At 43.5% G+C, this 18,721-nt stretch overlaps 2 protein-coding genes across 5 annotated transcripts in view; one reads left to right on the top strand and one right to left on the bottom strand.

The window, feature by feature from the left end:
* Positions 1–18,721, bottom strand: part of rbpjl (recombination signal binding protein for immunoglobulin kappa J region-like) — a 139,295-nt gene that overhangs the window by 64,011 nt on the left and 56,563 nt on the right. The gene's annotated exons all lie outside the window — the stretch shown is intronic.
* matn4 (matrilin 4) overlaps positions 1–18,721 on the top strand; it is a 35,769-nt gene that overhangs the window by 2,143 nt on the left and 14,905 nt on the right. The window contains exons 3-7 of the mRNA XM_069884378.1: positions 2,092–2,214; positions 4,777–4,899; positions 6,961–7,083; positions 11,645–11,767; positions 18,319–18,441. Coding sequence (XP_069740479.1) covers positions 2,092–2,214; positions 4,777–4,899; positions 6,961–7,083; positions 11,645–11,767; positions 18,319–18,441 — 615 coding nt within the window. The remainder of the gene's footprint in view (positions 1–2,091; positions 2,215–4,776; positions 4,900–6,960; positions 7,084–11,644; positions 11,768–18,318; positions 18,442–18,721) is intronic.

The raw sequence follows: 18,721 nt of genomic DNA, 5'->3' as shown, positions 1-18,721 counted from the left end.
GTAGGTGCTCAAATAAAATAAGTAGTTGAAAAGCAAAATGCTCAAAAATCTTGACTTTCCTGTTTAGTTCTCATTTTATTTATTATCCTCTAGAATCTAGGTCATCCATTTCTCCCTTTACATGATACACACTTGCCAATGTGTGCGATATGTTACACTGTTTCTTCTCTCCTTGAAGACACCACAAACCAACCTCCCACACTCCAATATTCCTGTGTATAACACATCCTCACCACTGTATAGACATTTAACTTTATCTTAACCAGAAAATGGCATGGTTTTAGACTGAGTTTTACTCCAAATACGCTGTATATGCCAGCGAATAAGATGACTCGTGTAAAAGACGACCCCTGAATTTCCACCTATAATGCAGATTTTGAACTATACTCGCTGTTTAAGACTATCCCAAGTTTGGCACTTACTGCTGACCAGTAGAGTGATGGTGCTAGGCAGATTTAATAAACTAATTCACACTATTTTAAAAGCAAATTACCTGGTAAAGGTTTAAATTTTATGAGCATATTTTAAAATAAACTATCGTCGGCTCCAGTCAACAGCAGTCAAACTGGGTGGATGGACCCTGCGGGAGAGTGCCAAGATTTCGCTGTTAAGGTTCGGATTTTGTACTTGGCCCCTGATTTTGGGGTAATATTTTTGAAGTTCAGAACCATCTTATACGCCAGCACATATGGGACATTGAATTGAAGTGAAATGAATTGTTTATTGTCACGTGGACCAAGATACGGTGAAAAGCTTTGTTTCTCATGCTATCGAGGCAAGTCAAACCACACTTAAGTACAACAGGTAGTGCAGTAACTACACTTAATGTAGAAGTAATAGGTGGTTATTATTCTGATCTTGACATTAGCTGGTCTGTGTGCCACCTCTGTTTAAAACCCTAAAGAAAAATTCTGCCTGTATGGAAATCTGAAGGAGTGGAACTGATGTTCCGTGCCAATGAGCTTTCACCAAAACTGTTCCCATTTATATATTGCAAACCAAAATAAAAAACCTCAAATGTTGGGAATCTCAAATAAAAGCAAGAAATGCTGTGATCACTCAGACACACTCCATTGGAAGGAAGTGTGTCTCTTTTACCCTCTGTGGTCTCTCTTTCACAAGAATGATTCCAGGAATGAAAGTTATCATTATGAGGAGCGAGCTGCAAAATGACGGCTCTTGGCCTGTGCTCATTGGAATTTAGGAGAATGAGGGGGGATTCTCACTGAAACATTTAGAATGTTGAAAGCCATGGACAGAGTGGATGTAAAAATGTTGCTTCTCATGGTGGGAGCCTTGGACAACAGGGCACAGCTTCAGGATTGAAGGGCGTCTGCTTAGAACAGAGATACAGAGGAATATTTCAGCCAGAAGGTGGTAAATCTGTGGTATTTGTTGTGACAGGTGGTTGTGCAGGTCAGGTCATTGGATATATTTAAGGCAGAGATTGATAGGTTCTTGATTAGCCAGAGCATCAAAGGTTACGGGGAGAAGGCCGGGCAGACAGGCGGAGTGGGAAAATGGATAAACTCATGATTGAATGGTGGGGCAGACTTGATGAGATGAATAGCCTATTGCTGCTCCTGTCTTATGGATATGTGGCCTTTCCTTACTTGCCTTTGATAAGGTGTTGACCAAAGCACAAGACCACAGCTGCGTCTCTGGCTTCAACTCCCTTCCCACAGATGCCACCTGACTTGTGAATTTCCAATGTTTTCTGCTTTAATTTTATCCCAGTTATCTAATGTACATGCCCTGTTATAGCTTGCGCTAGAAATATAATGCAGAGCTCCATTGTGTACTGACAATAACCACACCAGCAGTGCGAGTATTAGACAGCTTTAATAAACTAATATGTACACTAAGAGGTCTTGTCTCTCTGCAAGATGAACCTGGAAGGCTAGATGAAGCTCTGGACTGCTTTATATACAAGGTCACTGGGATGACACCTGGTGACCTAGTAAGGTAATTACATATCGCCACACATTGTATCCAACCAGTGTTAAAAATCACACTTGTTTCCTTCACTAACCTTGCTCTTATCCCTGAACAAAGTGTGTGACTAAATTGGATGCGTCTCTAACTTTCCAGCTCAAGATTTGTGTGCCAATGGGAGACATGGTTGTCAACACATCTGCGTCTCCAGCCCTGGATCATTCCACTGTGTTTGCCGTGAGGGTTACGTGTTGAACCAAGACAAGAAGACGTGTACAGGTACAGCTGGGGGTGTTACATGTACCGTGGTTATCAGGTGTTTGGTTATGTTAAGGAACAAATAGTGGACAACCTGGATGAAAATGTTATAAAAACTGCAGATTACATAAATCTGAACTAAGATCAGAAAATGCTGGAAATGCTCAACAGTTCTGGCAGCCTCCATGGAAAGAGTTGATGTTCAGACTGAAGTCACTTAATCAGAACTACAAAATGAAAGAAAGCTTTTTCACTTCCCCAATTCTGAGCAATGATCTTTGACATCAAACGCTATACCTTGTTCTCTCTCCACAGATGCTGCTTAGTGTTCCTTGCATTTTCTGTTTTGATTTCAACATAGATTAAATTATGGGTTGTTTTGTTCAGCCAATGTAACAAAGTTTTAGACTGTTTATAATGACATCACTCATCTACTCTCTATGTATGTTCAAAATATTTTTGCAAGAAGATCTGCATTTGAAGACCCTTTCTCACAAATCTTTCAGAATGTTCCAAAATATTTCTCACACATGGGCTTGATTTATAGCCTCTGTTATGAAGTAGGACTGCCAATTGCAATCTCCCTAATATAATGAGTAAGTGATTTGTTTCAGTGAGGCTGATTGAAGGACACCGAGAGAACAAAATCTTTTCTTTTTTAAATTATATTTACAGCATCATAGAAGCCGATTCCGGCCATTTAAACCCGTGCCGCCCAATAACGCCCAGATTAATCTTTATTTCAGAAGTTGGAAGGAATCCGAAGCACCCAGGGAAAACCCAAACAGGCATGGGGAGAACATACAAACTCCTTATAGTCAGTGCTGGATTCGAACCCCAGTTGCTAACAACTAACCGCTACACTAATCATTCTACCCATTTTTCCCCTTGTCATCCTCTACCAGGTTTAACATTTCATCTGCAAGCCATGAAAGCATTAAAGGAACAATAGTATCCCAATGGTTGCATCAAGTTGCAAACTCTTGTTCCTTCAGGGTTAATTACTGGTGGTTTGGTTACCAGGTTATTGAGCTTCTTTCAACTCATTCCCCCTGCAATAAAATGAGGAGAGAGGATTTCCCTCTGTTCCTTTCATCACAGTAAATCACATTCCATAGCAGCATGTAAAATCTATGGATCGTGCCCCAGTAATATTGGCACAGTGACGTTTTGTACCTTGAAGCCAAAGTCCAACCCTGAACCAAGGCCTCTGCCTGAACACCGATAGGAAGGTAACCAGGAAAATTGGACGAGGACCAGGAAAAAGGGGTGGCCTGCAAGGTTTATATAAAATGCCCATCATCCTGGGCCAAAAGTTTCATCTGGCCTCATTGCATCTGAGTAATAAACCCAAGTGGTGGAGGAACTCAGCAGGTCAGGCAGCATCCATAGAAAGGAAGAGGCAGTTGACTGTTCAGTCCTGAGCCCTTCATCAAGAATGCTGATTCAGCAAATGCCCAAATTAAAAAGGTAGTGGGGGGGGGGGGGTAGGGTAGGGGAAGGAGGTTGTGATAGTACAGATTCTATCACCAATGTGTATATGTACAGATTGTAGTGTAGCCACACCTACTGGCAGGTCTTAAAGGATTGGTCCTAGCCAGACCAGGTCATTCTGGACTGGTCGACCTACTTGTGATATGCTCCAGTCTTTAGTTAATAAAAGCCTTGGTTTGGATCAACAAGTCTTTGGTTCTTTCGACGTGCTCTACAGAGGTATACATTTGATAGGTGAATTCCAGTGGGAGAGAGAAGAAAGGAAAGCTAGAGGTGATGGTAAAGAGGGCAAAGGGCTGAGAAAGCTGTTTTGTAACAGGTGGAGGGGAAGGGAGTTGGGGAGCTAGAGAAGGAAGGTGTAAATTTAAATTATAATTTTAAATTTAGAGATACAGCATGCTAACAGGCCTTTCCAGCATATAAGCTCGTGCTGGCCAAATATTACATTTAACCTACAATTCCTGTAGGTTTTTGAAGGGTGGGAGGAAACGAGTTCCTAGAGGAAACCCATGCAGACATGGGGAGAACGTACAAACTCTTTACATACATCACCAGATTTGAACACAGATCACTGGCACTGTAATAGCGTTGTGCTAACTGCTACACTAACTATGCTACCCCAGTGTGGGCGATAGCAGGGAAAAGGAAAGGAAAGGAGTCAGGGGGATGAGGAAAAGCCAAGGATAGGTTGAACGATAGGGCAGGAGGGGGAAATACCAGGAATTGGAGGAGTCGATATTGATCCCATCTGGTTGGAGATTGCTCAGACGTAATATAAGGTGTCGTTCCTCCAAATTGTGGGTGCCCACCACCTGGCAGTACATAAGGCCATGGGCGGACATGGCAATGGGATGTGTGGCTGACTGCTGGGAGGTCCTTGTTGCTGCAGTGATCCGAGCAAAGGTGCTTAACAAAGTGATCCCCCTTCAAAGTGGCTGGCCACTGGGAGGTCCTTGGCCTGACGATACTCTCCCCCCAGACAGAGCAAATGATTACTTTTGCAAATGGGGAACAGGATGAATAAATGATGTAAAGAAAATTGTTGGAGACTCCTGTATTTCTCTAACCTGTGGGTGTGTGTCCTCATAGCCATTGATCTTTGCTCGCACGGAGATCACGACTGTGAGCAGATTTGTATAAGCTCCCCGGGATCCTATAAATGCAGTTGTCGTGAGGGATTCAGACTGAACCAGGACAAGAGGACATGCAGCAGTAAGTATTCCTACATATCTCATTGATAAGGCTGCACAGAATTATCCTTTACACATGATTATATTTGCATGTTTTGTCTCATTTGTTCCAAATTTTTTAAATCAGTTGTGGTAAAGCAAGGGTTAATCAGGTTGTGTGTTAGCCTTAAGAATGTTATGAAAGTAATTTATTACTTAGGTGTTCTGTGTAAACTCTTTTGAATTACAAAAGAGTTCAAGATGGTTGGACATCTCAGATCCCCATGTTCATGTCTCCATGTCATTGTCTACATCAGTGGTTTTCAAACTTTTTCTTTCCACCTCAAGTAATCTCTATGACATCAAGGCTCTGTGATTAGTAAAGGATTACTTAAGGTGGAATGTGAATGGAAAGAAAAAGTTTGAAAACCACTGGTCTACATCAAGTACAAGTTTATTATCATTTGACTGTACATATACAACACCAGATGTAACAGTGTTTCTCTGGAACATGGTGCACACACATGCATACACAATACACAACAGATAATATATGCATAAAGATATAATATAAAGTAAAAAATATGTAAGAATTTTGCAATAATTTACTTGTTACTTTGTAAGAGCCCTAAGGTTACAGAATAATTTTAAATGTAGGCATACGGCATGGTAACAGGCCCGCCTGGGCCAACCAAATACCTCAATTAACCTACAACCCCTGTACATTTTTGAAGGGATGAAGGAAGCCATAGCACCCGGAGGAAACCACGTGGTCACAGGAAGAATGTAAAAACTCCATATTGGAAACTTGTTTGCTGGCGCTGTAATAGCGTTGCGATACTGTTCATCAATCTTGCAACCTGTGGGATGAAGGTGTTTCCCACCCTGGCAGTCCTGGTTTTTGATGCTCCTGTATGTGATGTTTCTTTTATTGTAATAAAGAAACTTTTTTTTAAACAACTATACTTTATTATGGTATAGAACTCACTCACAACCATGTGGAGGCATCCATCTTGAATCTAACCTAAGTTGCAACGTAGTGGTCAGAAGCGTTACTAGGACTCTACACTACACTGTACCTCCTTCCTGATGTAGTGGGTAAAAGATCTCGATGGTAGGGATCATCGATAATACTTCATACCCTGCTTAAGCAATGCTCCCAGTGAATGTTGTCCAACAGATGTTTTCTTTTAACTCTTTCAGGACTTGTGTTTGATATTACAGGTGAGAGAGGTAGTTACATCAATTGGATCGATATGGAACATAGGAACAGATATATGAAAATTCTTAAGGTCAAATCCAGTACTATCTTTAAGGAGTTTGTACATTCTCCCTGTGTCTGTGTGGGTTTTCTCTGAAGGCTCCAGTTTCCTCCCACCATTCAAAAATGTATTGGGGTGCAGATTAATGGGGTGTAATTTGAGTGACACAGACTCGTAGGGCCAGTGCTGTATGTCTAAATTTAAAAAAAAATTAATTCTGCACATTCAATCATTATGAAAAGGAATATTCTTACTAAAAGCAAATAGGATGGCGACTAATTTAGAATATAAACTGAGATACAGGATCTTATTAAAAGGGGGATGGAGGAAAAACGGGTATGGGGGCCAGATGGTTGAGACCTGCCTTTGTTTTTGTTCTACGATGATGTAATCTTGAATTGAAGGTTGAACCCTAACCCTCTAATCCATGAGACCTATCCACTGTCTATTTGTACATTCATAGTCCTCTAGTATTTTTTCGCTAGTCAATATTGATGATCGTATTGAGATGGAAGTCTGTAGATCAGCCATTCTCAACCAGGGCCATATACATTCATAACCCCCTCCCCACCCCCCCCTGCCACCGAGGGCTATGGCATTTATGGGGATCCACTGACTGAAATCGTAAAACATTCACGCTCTTTATAGAGTCGGTAGGAGAGAGAACTTGACTGCTTCACAGGGAAGGGGGCCCGTAAACTTGAGCAGAGTCCATAAGGGGCCAAAGCCTAACAAAGTTTGAGAATGGCTGATGTAGACTACATCACGCCAAAACAATTGGTCACAAGTTATTGTGATCTTTGTTCTTGTCATGTTCATCTGTCGACACCCTTCCCTTCCAGCTGTTAACCTGTGTGACCTGGGAGACCATGGATGTGAGCACATCTGCGTGAGCACTCCTGGCTCATTCCACTGCCGCTGTCGACCTGGCTACACTCTCAACCAGGACAGGAAGACCTGCTCTCGTGAGTATTCCCTCCTTCCTCCCACTCCCTGCCTCAATCTCTGTCATGCCCATTGGAAATTCTTTGGAAAGGTGTTAAGGTCAGAAAGCCTGCATCGGGAGTGCCACTGTTTACCATTTATTAATGCTCCCCACTGCCTAGGTGACCATCTGTGCAGAGGACATATGAATCATTAACACTCCCATTGGTGGAATGGGTTGATTGTCAACTTCATATATTCTGTTCCACAGCCACGCCCTATGCCGAGAGATCACCTGAATCACCTGTAATGGTTCCATCCCTTCACCGTGTTCAAAACATCACACTACTGAATCTTTACCTCACTCTCCTGAGAGTTTCTGTTCTTTGAGTGTACAAAATTCTTTTGCCCAGAGACAAGGAATCGATAACCAGAGGTTTTAATGTGAAGAGGAAACCCCAGTATCTGGCACCTATGGTGATGCCAGATAAGTGTATTTTCTGGTTGCTTAAGATTGCGTATTGCATGATTGGCGAACTAATGGTGAGATGCGCCAATTTTAAACAAATATTTTTTAACTATTTATTTTCCTTTTTTTTGCTGGTTGCTTGAAGCTGCTGGTAACAGGAACTTTACTGTAATAAGTACATCAGGGGTAACTATTTTCTTCACAGAGGGTTGTAGGTGTATGGAATGGGCTGCTAGAGGATGTAGTTGAGGCAGGTACTATTGCAGTTGAAGAAACATTTGGATGGATACATGGATATGATGGGTTTAGAGGACAATGGGCTAGAGTAGAAGTGGCCAGCGTGGGCAAGTTGAGACAAAGAGCCCTGTTTCCACTCTGTTTGACTCTGAGAGGATAGGAGAGGCTTGGGTTAATGCCTCATCTTGAAGGCACCACCTCTGAGAGTTTACCACTTCCTTTGTACTGCACTGGGACCTTTGCTCATGGCCCGAATATAGTGAACACTCCAATGAGCAGTACTCACACAGGATCCTTAGAATAGTAAATCAAAGCCAATCCACTTGACAGGAATGTTATCAGGAATGTAAGTGGGTGTTTAATGTCAGAGAAGGGCTTGTTTCTGCACTCTGAAACCAAATCAGGAGAAACTAACACAGCCACTAAAACTCTTTTATTAAGCTTTAATCCGACTCTTGTAGGAAGAGACAAAGAAGATGGAAAGGTTTTGGAGGAAATTCTAGAGCTGCAGGCTGATGACAATTAGATGATTAAAACCAAGAGTAAACAAAAGACCAAATCATAAGGTCCACAGAGATCTCAAAGGGCTGTAGAACGGGAGATAGGGAGGGGCGAGACCACAGAGAGTTTTGACAGCTAAAGTGGGAATCTTTGAATCTAAGTCTCACCAAACTACAAACTATAGATCGCCAGGCCAATAAGCTGTAGTGGGTTGGATGAGGGTTTGATTTGGTTTGGCTGTTGGCCAGTCAGGACAACACTGGAAGAGTTAGACTGCAAGACCAGAAGGCACAGGAGCAGAAATAGGCTATTCAGCCCATTGAGTCTGTTCTGTCTGCAGCTAGCAAAGAAAAAGATGAAGGTTTCAGTAGTGGTAGCAATTGATAATAGAGCATAGAAGGACAGCATTACAAAACAGATTCATGGTGGGCCAATCAGAATAATTTTTCTATTATCCTCTTCAGGGAAATGACACACTTAAAATTAAATGTAAATTAATAATTTTTTTTCAACATAGTAAAAGGTAATTCTGGCCATTGAAACCATTGATGCCCAATTACACCCAATGAACTTACTTTTTTTTGGAGAGTGGTAAGAACTGCTGGAGAAAACCCACTCAGGTCACAGGGAGAACATATAAACTCCTTACAGACAGCTCCGGATTCCAACCCGGGTCACCGGCACAGTACAGAGTTGCTCTAGCCTCTACCCTAACTGTGCCACCTGTCATAATTAGTGGTGGCTGAACCCCTTCATTATTGTACAAGGCAGAGAAGCAGATGCTGGAATCTTGAGCAAGCAATGAGAAGGTGGAAGTCTCAGGATCAGGCAGCGTCCGTGAGAGAAATGGTCAGCCAACATTTCAGATTGCGGCCCTTTATTGAGACTAAAGTAGAAACAGGTGATATCGAGTAAATCAAGTCAAGTTTCAAGTTCAAGTTTATTGTCATTCCAATTGCACAAAAGCAACCTGATGAAACAGCGTTCTCCAGTCCTCTGCGCAAAGCATGCAGACACATAACTAGACTTAACACACATTCAGGCAAACAATACATATGCAGGACAAATATATATATATATATATATATATATATATATATAAATAAATAGATATTGTTTAGTCCATGTGAGAATCTCAGGTAGTTCCTTTGCTCGTTCAACATTCTCACTGCCTGCGGGAAGAAGCTGTTCCTCAGCCTGGTGGTACTGGCTCTGATACTCCTGTAAGCTCTCTTCTGATGCTGTGTGAGGGATGGTAGGGGTCCTCAACAAGGAGGGATGGTAGGGGTCCTCAACAAGGAGGAAACAAATAAGGGCAGGGGAGCTGGGGAGGGGCTAAGTGGTGCTAGGGCTAGCCAGAACATGGGAGGGAGGTGGGTAGAGGGAGACACCAAGGGGAGAGGTGTGGAAAATAGGGAAATTAAACAAGAGATGGAAACAATGGAACTAGATGGGGGGGGTTACCTAAAAATTGAAATAAAAATCAATGTTCAAGTTCATTGTTTAGTGGCCCTTTCATCTCTGCGTAGCATTCCCCAATCTCGGGGGAGTTGAACATGTTGCCTTTCCTCTCTTCCTGGCTGTGAAGCAATGTAAAGTTAGATGATGCTCTTTCTTTCCAGCACTCAACCTCTGCAACAGAGGGGACCACGGCTGTGAGCACATCTGCGTGAGTACCCCCGGCTCATTCCACTGCCGCTGTCGACCTGGCTACACCCTCAACCGGGACAAGAAGACCTGCAGCAGTAAGTACAGGGCCAATCCTTTGACATGACCTGGGACCCAGGTATCCGGACCTTTTTGAGCATGTAAGTAGGCCATTCAGTCTATCTAGCCTGTTTCAGTACTATATATGAACTCCTTCGACTCTCTTCACATTGGTTCCCTCCCAGTGAACATTACTTTCCATTCTTCTGTTTTCTCCACGTTGTCACGTAGACGTTCAGGCTCTCTGTTGCCACCAATGGGACATCATTAGCAGGGGTACACTCAGATTTCCCCTCCAAAGGGACACCGCACACGGCACAGACCCATTTTTGGATCCTTCTCTTCAATGCTTGAGCTGTTGTAATTGATCTAAGCCACCATAAACAGGTCAGATGTCCTTAGGAAGAATTGGACGTCATTGGATCATGCAACTGACGCTATTATGAGTGTCAGGGCATACTAAGACTCGGATAATCCGGAATATGGTTGTTTGAAATTCCTGATGACCCAGCAACTGGCTCAATCATTGGTCAGAAGTGTGAGTGGAGGGGATCCAGAGCGCAGGTAGGGTGTGCCACAGGAGTCTGGGGTACAGCTGAAGTTGGTAAACAGAGGGTGGGATAACTGTGCAACTGGAACCACACAGGATCTGGAATATCGGGGATGGGGGATGGGAGTGAGTTTTACAACCAGATCCAGGATTGGAGAGCTTGTATATTTTCCGCTCTCCATAATCCCAGTGAGTTCACTGAAACATTTATAATATTATTGCATAGGTGAAAGTGTGTTTGGATAATTAACATCCAGTAGTCTAGAAAATCTGCTAGTCCAACACCATCAGATGTGCCGGATTATTGGAATTTTGGTTCAGTTGAATAATATACCTGATGATCCAGAGGGAAGGGTTCAAATCCCATTTAAATTCAATTAACCAATTACAAAAAGTTTGAATTAAAACCTAATATCAGTAATGGTGAGAAAGAGATTGTCATAGAGATTAAAAAGGGCTCCAAGGAAGGAAATCAGCAAACGAGTCTTATCCGGTCTGCCCTTGGTGTGGTCCATATCAAAAGGTTGACCTTTGCAGCTGCTCAGATCCGATGTGAACAGGGATGGGAATTAAATAGTGTCCCTGCCAGTGATGCCCCCTCACGGGAGTTTATCTGTGAGGGGAGGAATACTGCCTGTGCCGATCCACAGCTTGAACCTGGCAGGCAAGAAACTGGAATTAGAACCCCAGCACACCACTCTAAGGTGGCGCCTGCACTCTCACAAGCTAATCCATTGATCACTGCAGCTTTCACCCACCTCCCACATTCTGCAGCTGGTACAGTTCCTGAAGAGAGAGCCATCCCTGTTTCTGCAGGCAACCATTCACTCAGGGTCTCAGCCCTGGCAAGAGATGAACGCTGAGTGGCACCTCGCAGTCCAATCCATGCTCACTGACTGAAGCTGTATTATTCCCATCCTAACTAATCTGGTGATTTCCGCCATTTCCCTCCACAGATGCTGCCTGACCTGCTGAGTTCATCCAGCACCTTATCTATTGCTCCACATTCCAGCGTCTGTGGTCTCTCATGTTTGCACATCCACCCTGTTCAGCTCCCCTTCGGGTTTTGCATGTCTCAGCTACTTATGCTGAACTGCAGTGGATACAAGGCTAACCTATCCAACCTTTCTTTTTGCAGTGGTGAATTACTGTTCCTTTAGGAATCACAGCTGTCAGCACAACTGTGTCAACGTCCTCAACGGGTACTATTGCACGTGCCGGGATGGGTTTGAACTGCAGAGTGATGGTAAAACCTGTAAAGGTAAGTGGGAACAAACCTTTCCGTGGCGCTATGTTTGAGAATTCCAAACTTTAGGCATTCTCTGCCTTTAAATACATCGTTCTGAACTTTAACTCTGATTAATTTAAAGCTCAATTTTTTTGCCTATGGGGTCTATATATGGTACATATCTTGAGGGTAATTATGCAGGAATTTTGTAGCTATAGATTCAAAATTCCTTTGTTGTCATGAAATACTGCAGAGCATGTAATATTACACAAAATTGCTCTCTGCCTGCCGTAAAGCAGTTGTCATTAGTGTTACCCCTTACAGTGAGAGAGAAAGAGAAGCAGAAAAGAATTGCTTCAGAGTCACTGAGTGCCCGTGGATTCACCTTCACCGCTCCCGCTGCCTCTATAGCTGCACAGGCTTTTGTTCAATTCCTCAGCAGCCCACCTTCGGGAGCTCTTCTTGCTCTCAGCGTCCTCTCGAATCCCAGCTCTGATACCTGGTTCCCATGAGCCAGTCTCTAGCAGCCCGCAGTCTGTGTGGGTCCACCGACCGCAAGTCGCCCGCAACCTGTGGGGGTCCTCAGCTATTGACCCACTCACTAGTTGGCTGCCGTGGTCACCTTCACCAGTTGGCTCCTTCCCAATGGGGGGGAGGGGGTCTTCTTCCCGTTCCTGCTGCCCCCGCGTTGGACCATTGCTCACTGGGATCTGCAACCTCTCGTGGCTGCTGTCGAGCATAGGCACCGCCATCTTGGTCGTAAACTCCGGGGATGCAGAATTTTACTTACAAACGTTGTCAATTCCTTTAACAGGTCGTTTCAAACCTGTAGAGAGCCCCAGGCATTAGAAACGGGTAGTTGAACACTTCAGAGCAGCTCTGTGTCTCCGCTTCCCGCTCATGGGTGTGCACCTCAGCAGTGGCATCAGTACAGCAGCTCCGGCATCGCCGCCATTTTGTAGGAAATATAGAGGGCTTCTCAAAATGTTGTCTGGGCTACTGGAAAATCCCCCTTCAAAATAATACAAGGGAGGGGGCACTCGAGGCTGTTTAACATCTCATCCCAAAGAGAGCATCACCTCAGCACCAACATTGTATGGCTGCAACAAATAAGAATACACATTGTACTTCTGTGCATGACAATAAACTCTCATACCCATACACTGTAGTGTCAACCCAGACTGAGGGCAAATGACACTGGATTGGCACTTGAACACAGAACCTCAGAGGTTCAATCAGAAACATAACACAGGATTCTATATCATGGAATGTTAGTATTCTATGAGATTAGTGGGGGGGGGGCATTTGGCCCATAATGTACATACTAGCTATTTATTCTCTTAATCCCACCTTTTCTGCATCTTTCTATAAATGTACATGACAGTTTCAATCAACAGAAAGAAAGCTTTGATAAACATCGTGAATGGCTGGTAATATAGGAAACGAGACTGGCATTTTGTGAGCAGGCAGATCCAGAGACCAGGATGTGTGAGGAGGTTAGTGGAGCCAGAACAATGAGTAAACTGCCCTGCTCTGTCAAGAAGAACAGAGGCATTGGTTCCAAACATCAGTGCCTCTGAATCTGCTACATCCCTCAATAACTCATCCCCATCTGGCATTCTGTCCTCTCACCCCTGGTCTGAGACTGAACCCCAATTCTTTTGGGGGAAAAAAAATAGGAAGACATATAGCATGTTGGCCTTTATTGCAAAGGGATTTGAGTACAATGTCTTAGTACCATTATTTCAGTCCTTAGCAAGGTAGCTGGAGAACTGAATATAATTTAGGTGTCCTGAGCAAAAAAAAAAGTTATGCATTTTGCAGAAGAAAGACTATGTAGATTCACCAGATTGCTTCCAAGGTCTGTCACATAGGCCTTGAATAGATTTGAAAAAGTTTGAATAGAAATTAATTGAATTTTTTTTTGTCCTATGTACCAAGATACAGTGTAAAGCTTTGTCTTGTGAGTTATCCAGCACATATAGGAGGTAGTGCAACAATAAAACAGAAGTTCAGGGTGTGGTGTGGAGTCAAAGAGTGTGGTGTGTAGTGTTACAAAGATAAAGTGCAGGTAAACCGTGCAAGGGTATCATCTGTTACCAATGGGAGGCATACTCATGAGAAGAAAAAAAGAAAGACAGGTGATATCATTGAAAAATACAAATTTCTTACGAGGGCTTGATGTGAAAGGAATGCATCCCTGATTGAGGACTCTATAACTGGGGTCATAAGAACGTAAGAAACAAGTTGGCCGTCTGACTCAACGAGCCTGGTCGGCCATTCAATAAGCTCATGACTGATATGGCATGGACTCACCTCCACTTACCTCTCTGTTCTCCTTGATGATTAATTCCCTGACTATGCAAAATTATCAAACTGTGTCTGAAATATATTTAATGAGGTAGCCTCTACTGCTTCAATCAGCAGAGAATTCCACAGATTCATTCCTCTCTGGGAAAATTCCCTCTCATCTGCATCTTAAATCTACTCCCCCGAATCTTGACGTTATGCCCCCTCGTTCTAATCTCCCCTCCCAGTGAAACAACTTTCCTGCCTGTATCTTGTCTACCCATTTCATAATGTTATATGTTTCCTTAACTTTTATTCATTTCTTAAATTTAGACATACAGCACAGTAAAAGGCCATTTCAAACCACGAGTCCGTACTGCCCAATTTATATCCCATTAACCTAGTATTTTTAAATGGTGGGAGGAAACCGGACCCCCTCGGAGAAAACCCACGCAGACACGGGGAGAATGTACAAACTCTTTACAGTGCGTGATTTGAACCCCTGTCCGATCCCAATCACTGGCATTGTAAAGGCATTGCGCTAAATGCCATGCCAACCTCTGGTACTGTCAGTACTGAGTTTACATGTTCATCCTGTCACCTTGTGGATTTCCCCGCAGGTGCTCTGCTTCTACCCCAAAGATCTGCAGATTTTTTTAATTTAGAGAGACAGCATTGTAACAGGCCATTTCTGCCCATGAGCCTGTGCCGCCCAAATACATGCAGGTGACCAATTAACTCACTAACCCCTTACCTCTTTGGCTCTGGTTGGTAGGTTACTGACCACTGTAACCTGCCCTTAGAGCATAGGTGAGTGTTGGGACCTAGCAGGAGGTTGATGGGAATGTGGGGAGAATAAAACGGGATTAGCATGAGTTGACATGGACTTGAAGGGCTAAAGGGCCTGTTTCCCTTCTGTAAGTTTGCAAGATCCTGAGACACAACAGTAGTCGGCCTCATCAGCAACAATGATGAGTTGCACTACAGAGAAGTGGTGGAAAATATCGTGATGTGGTGTGAGAATAACAACCTGAGTCTCAATGTGAGCAAGATGAAGGAGATGATCGTGGACTTCAGGAGGACTGGGAATGACCACCTTCCACTACACATCAACAACTCTGTAGAGGAGAGAGTAGAGAGCATCAATTTCCTTAGAGTTCATTTAATGAGTGACCTATTGCAGATACACATCTCCTCACTTGTCAGGAAGGCACAATAGCAACTGCACTTCCCGACAAACTGAAGCAAACAAGGCTACCAGCCAATATTATGTCATCCTTCTAGAGGAGCTCTATTGAGAGAATCCTGGCTGGCTGCATCACAGTGTGGTACGGTTGGTGCAGAGAAATGGATTGGAGATCAATCCACTAGACCATAAGTGTGGCAGAACATCACTGGAGTCTCCCTTTCCACCCCCCCAAATCAACGTGATCTATGGGAATTGTTGACTGAAGAGGGTGCTCAAAATCATTAAGGACCCATTTCACCCTACACGCAGCATCTTTTAGCTGCTCCCATCAGGATAGAGAGACAGGAGTATTAGAGCCAGCACCACGAGAGCAATGAGAATGCTGAACGGCCAAAGGAACTGTTCACAATAACGATCCGAGAATCTCATATTCATGAAGCAATTTTATTTATTTATTTGCATATATAAATACTTTTTCTGCATTTGTTTTGTTTGTATGTGTGTTGTGTCTGGTTGCATTTCTGCATGTTTTGCACCAAGGACCAGAGAACGTTGTTTCGTCCGATTGTACTTGTACAATCAGATGATTGACTTGAATATTAAAGCAGAGTCAAGGGGCCAAATGGCTCCTATTTCTTGCATACTTATTCAGAAGCAAGAAAATGTTGCAAAAGCAATTAATGAACACATCAATTATTTATTTGATTCCCTGCTGAAGTTCTATTAAGTCTGCGTCCTTTCTGGCAGGGCATTCTGGGAGGCAAGCATGCACTGTGTAAAAATAAGCTTCTCCAGGAAGGCATTGGCCTTTCTAAGTTGTCTGGCTATTGACACTATTGGAACTGAAACCATGTCAAAGGAATACTCTGACATTGGTGCACTCTTGGGGAAAAATGGAAGAATTGTGATACTGTAGAAATAACACAATGTTGGCGATCAAGTATTTATCAAGCAGTAACAGCTAAACTTGTGATATTGTGTTTTGGTTGAGAGTGTGGACCTTGTTTCCACGGGGAGTAATTTAGATATGTTTAAGGAGAGGTTAAACCAGCAAATGTGGGAGAAATAAATAAATGCTGATAGAATTAGAAGAGAAAAACCATTTGAGGTTCAAAGAGAGCATGGACTCCAGCATGGACTGGTTGGGCTGAATGGCCCATTTCAGTGCTATGCCCTACAATGTCCCACAATCTGTCCCACAATCCTATCAACTTCCACCCAAATTGTACCATTCAACAGCACTCTAAGGGCAATTTACTGCAGCCAATTACCTCCCAGCCCTCAGACCTTTGGGTTGACTCCAGAGCACCTGGAGGTCAGGAAGAACCTGCAAACTCCACCCAGACAGCATCAGAGGTCAGAATCAAAAGAGGCTTAATGGCGAGATCCTTGTATCGCCTGGTTGACAAATTGCTGGAGCTTTACCATGTGACTCCTGTGTCTAAACATCGCATTCCCTCTTCCTGCTGCCGAGCAGGACACATGTTACCACATCACCTCAGACTAATTGTATCATTATACCCATTAATCTCACCCCAGCTCCTTACAGCATCTTACTCATGAGGTAATATTGTACCTCTATTAAACTCTGATTAGGCCGCACTTGGAATATAGTGTTCAGTTCTAATTGCCTCATTACAGGAAGGATGTGGAGGCTACGGAGAGGGTGCAGAGGAGATATACCAGGATGTTGCCTGGATTGGAGAATGTGTCTTGTGAGGCAAGGTTAACAGAGCTGTTGCTTTTCCTCTTTGCAATGATCCAAATAGAGGTCTACAAGATTTATCCTGGGAAGAGAGTAGCAATCACCAGAGGACATCTGTGCAAGGTGAGGGGAGGAAAATTTATTTATTTTTTTACACAGAGTAGTGGATGCCTGGAATGCATTGCTGGGTGTGATGGTGGAGGCTGGTACAATAGGGACATTTTAAAAACTTTTAGATGAGCACATGGATGCAAGAAAAATAGAGGAAGGGAAGGTTTTGTTGTAGGTTTATATAGGATGATGCAACATTGTGGGCCAAAGGGCCTGTACTGGGCTGTGATTACCTATGTTCCATCAAACAATCTCTCCAATCCCACACCCCTGCTTTTCCCCATAATCTGGAAAATAATTTTCCCTCAAGTGCCTTTCCAGTTCCCTTCTAAAGCCATTGGAATCAATGAGAAATGCCTTTCCATCCATGAGAAGCTCCTCTGTTCTTTGCACCCTACTTTGAATCTGATAACCCAAATAGTTCCTGAGCAAACTCCCAATTATAATAAATTAGATGAATATACTCAAACCATTTCCAATATTTTTCAACCTAGTAATTTAAAACCTTTGAAGAGAATGTAAATAAAAACTTTCTCTCTCCCACCTAATCCTCAAATAGTCAATATTCAATTTATTATCATCGTAATAAATCAGTGTCATATTACATGAAATTTCTTTTTGCCTGCTGCAAGGCAGACAGATTCACCACCGGCATGAATTGTCTAAGCGCCTCTTAGTTTTTTTCAGTCAGAGAGAGAAAAGCAAAAGAGAGTCCCCTCCCACAGTCACCAAGTGTCCGTAGATTTGCCTCCAACGCTTCTGCAGCCCTTGCGGCCACACACAGTCCAGTCCAAACCATTGGCAACCCGAGCTCCAGACTCAAACCTCCGACATGGTCAGGAACCCTTCAGTTCCCTCACCACTTCCTCACATCCCGGTTCCGATACCTAGTACTCCTCCAGCCAGTTCAAGCAAGTCTCCAGCAGTCCACAGCCCGACACGGGTCTCCCCACAGCAGTATCCAGCAGTCCACAGCTTCAGAGGGTTCCTCGCCTCAAGTATCCAGCAGCCCACCATGTGCACTGGTCCTTCAGCCATAGTTCCCAATACTGGATGATCTGTTTCTACCTCTTACCTGAACCCAGAATGTTGTCTGTCCATTTCTCTCCACGTATACTACCTGACCTGCTGAGTCCCTCAAGTTGCTAATCATTTGCTTAATATTCCAGCATCTGTCATTATTTGCATCTTTGGCAATAAAACAAAACGCCTGTCTGTTAACAGAAGGGTCCAGGCACCGTTTTGACGTGTCAATAATGATTTATAGCTGACCAGAGTTTTGCCTTGCAGCTGTCAACCTGTGTAAAACTGTAGAACATGGCTGTGAATTTAAGTGTGTCAGCACGCCTGGATCGTATTTCTGCATCTGTCCCCCAGGAAGACAACTCAACGAGGATGGGAAGACCTGCAACAGTGAGTTTTATTCCAAATGCTCTTCCCCAGTGCCTTCCTGCACAATGGGTCTGCTGGTATGGTAATGGTGGCAGGTGAAATCCCATGGAAGGCCATTCAGCCCATCTCTGTTACTGCTGGCATTTGAGTGCTGGAAGTGATTGGTGCAGGAGGGCATCTTCCTAATTGTATGCATGCCAGTTAACAATGAACCTTGGGTTAATTCCCCCAGCTCTCTATTCAGTAGTCCTGCTGGCCACAACTCCAGAGGCTCATTCTAGGTTTTATTTTACATTATAAA

The sequence above is a fragment of the Narcine bancroftii genome, chromosome 6 (assembly GCF_036971445.1).
Source record: "Narcine bancroftii isolate sNarBan1 chromosome 6, sNarBan1.hap1, whole genome shotgun sequence".
In the NCBI taxonomy this organism is placed as follows: Eukaryota; Metazoa; Chordata; class Chondrichthyes; order Torpediniformes; family Narcinidae; genus Narcine; species Narcine bancroftii.
The sequence above is the reverse complement of the archived record's forward strand: the minus strand, read 5'-3'. Positions and strand labels throughout refer to the sequence as shown.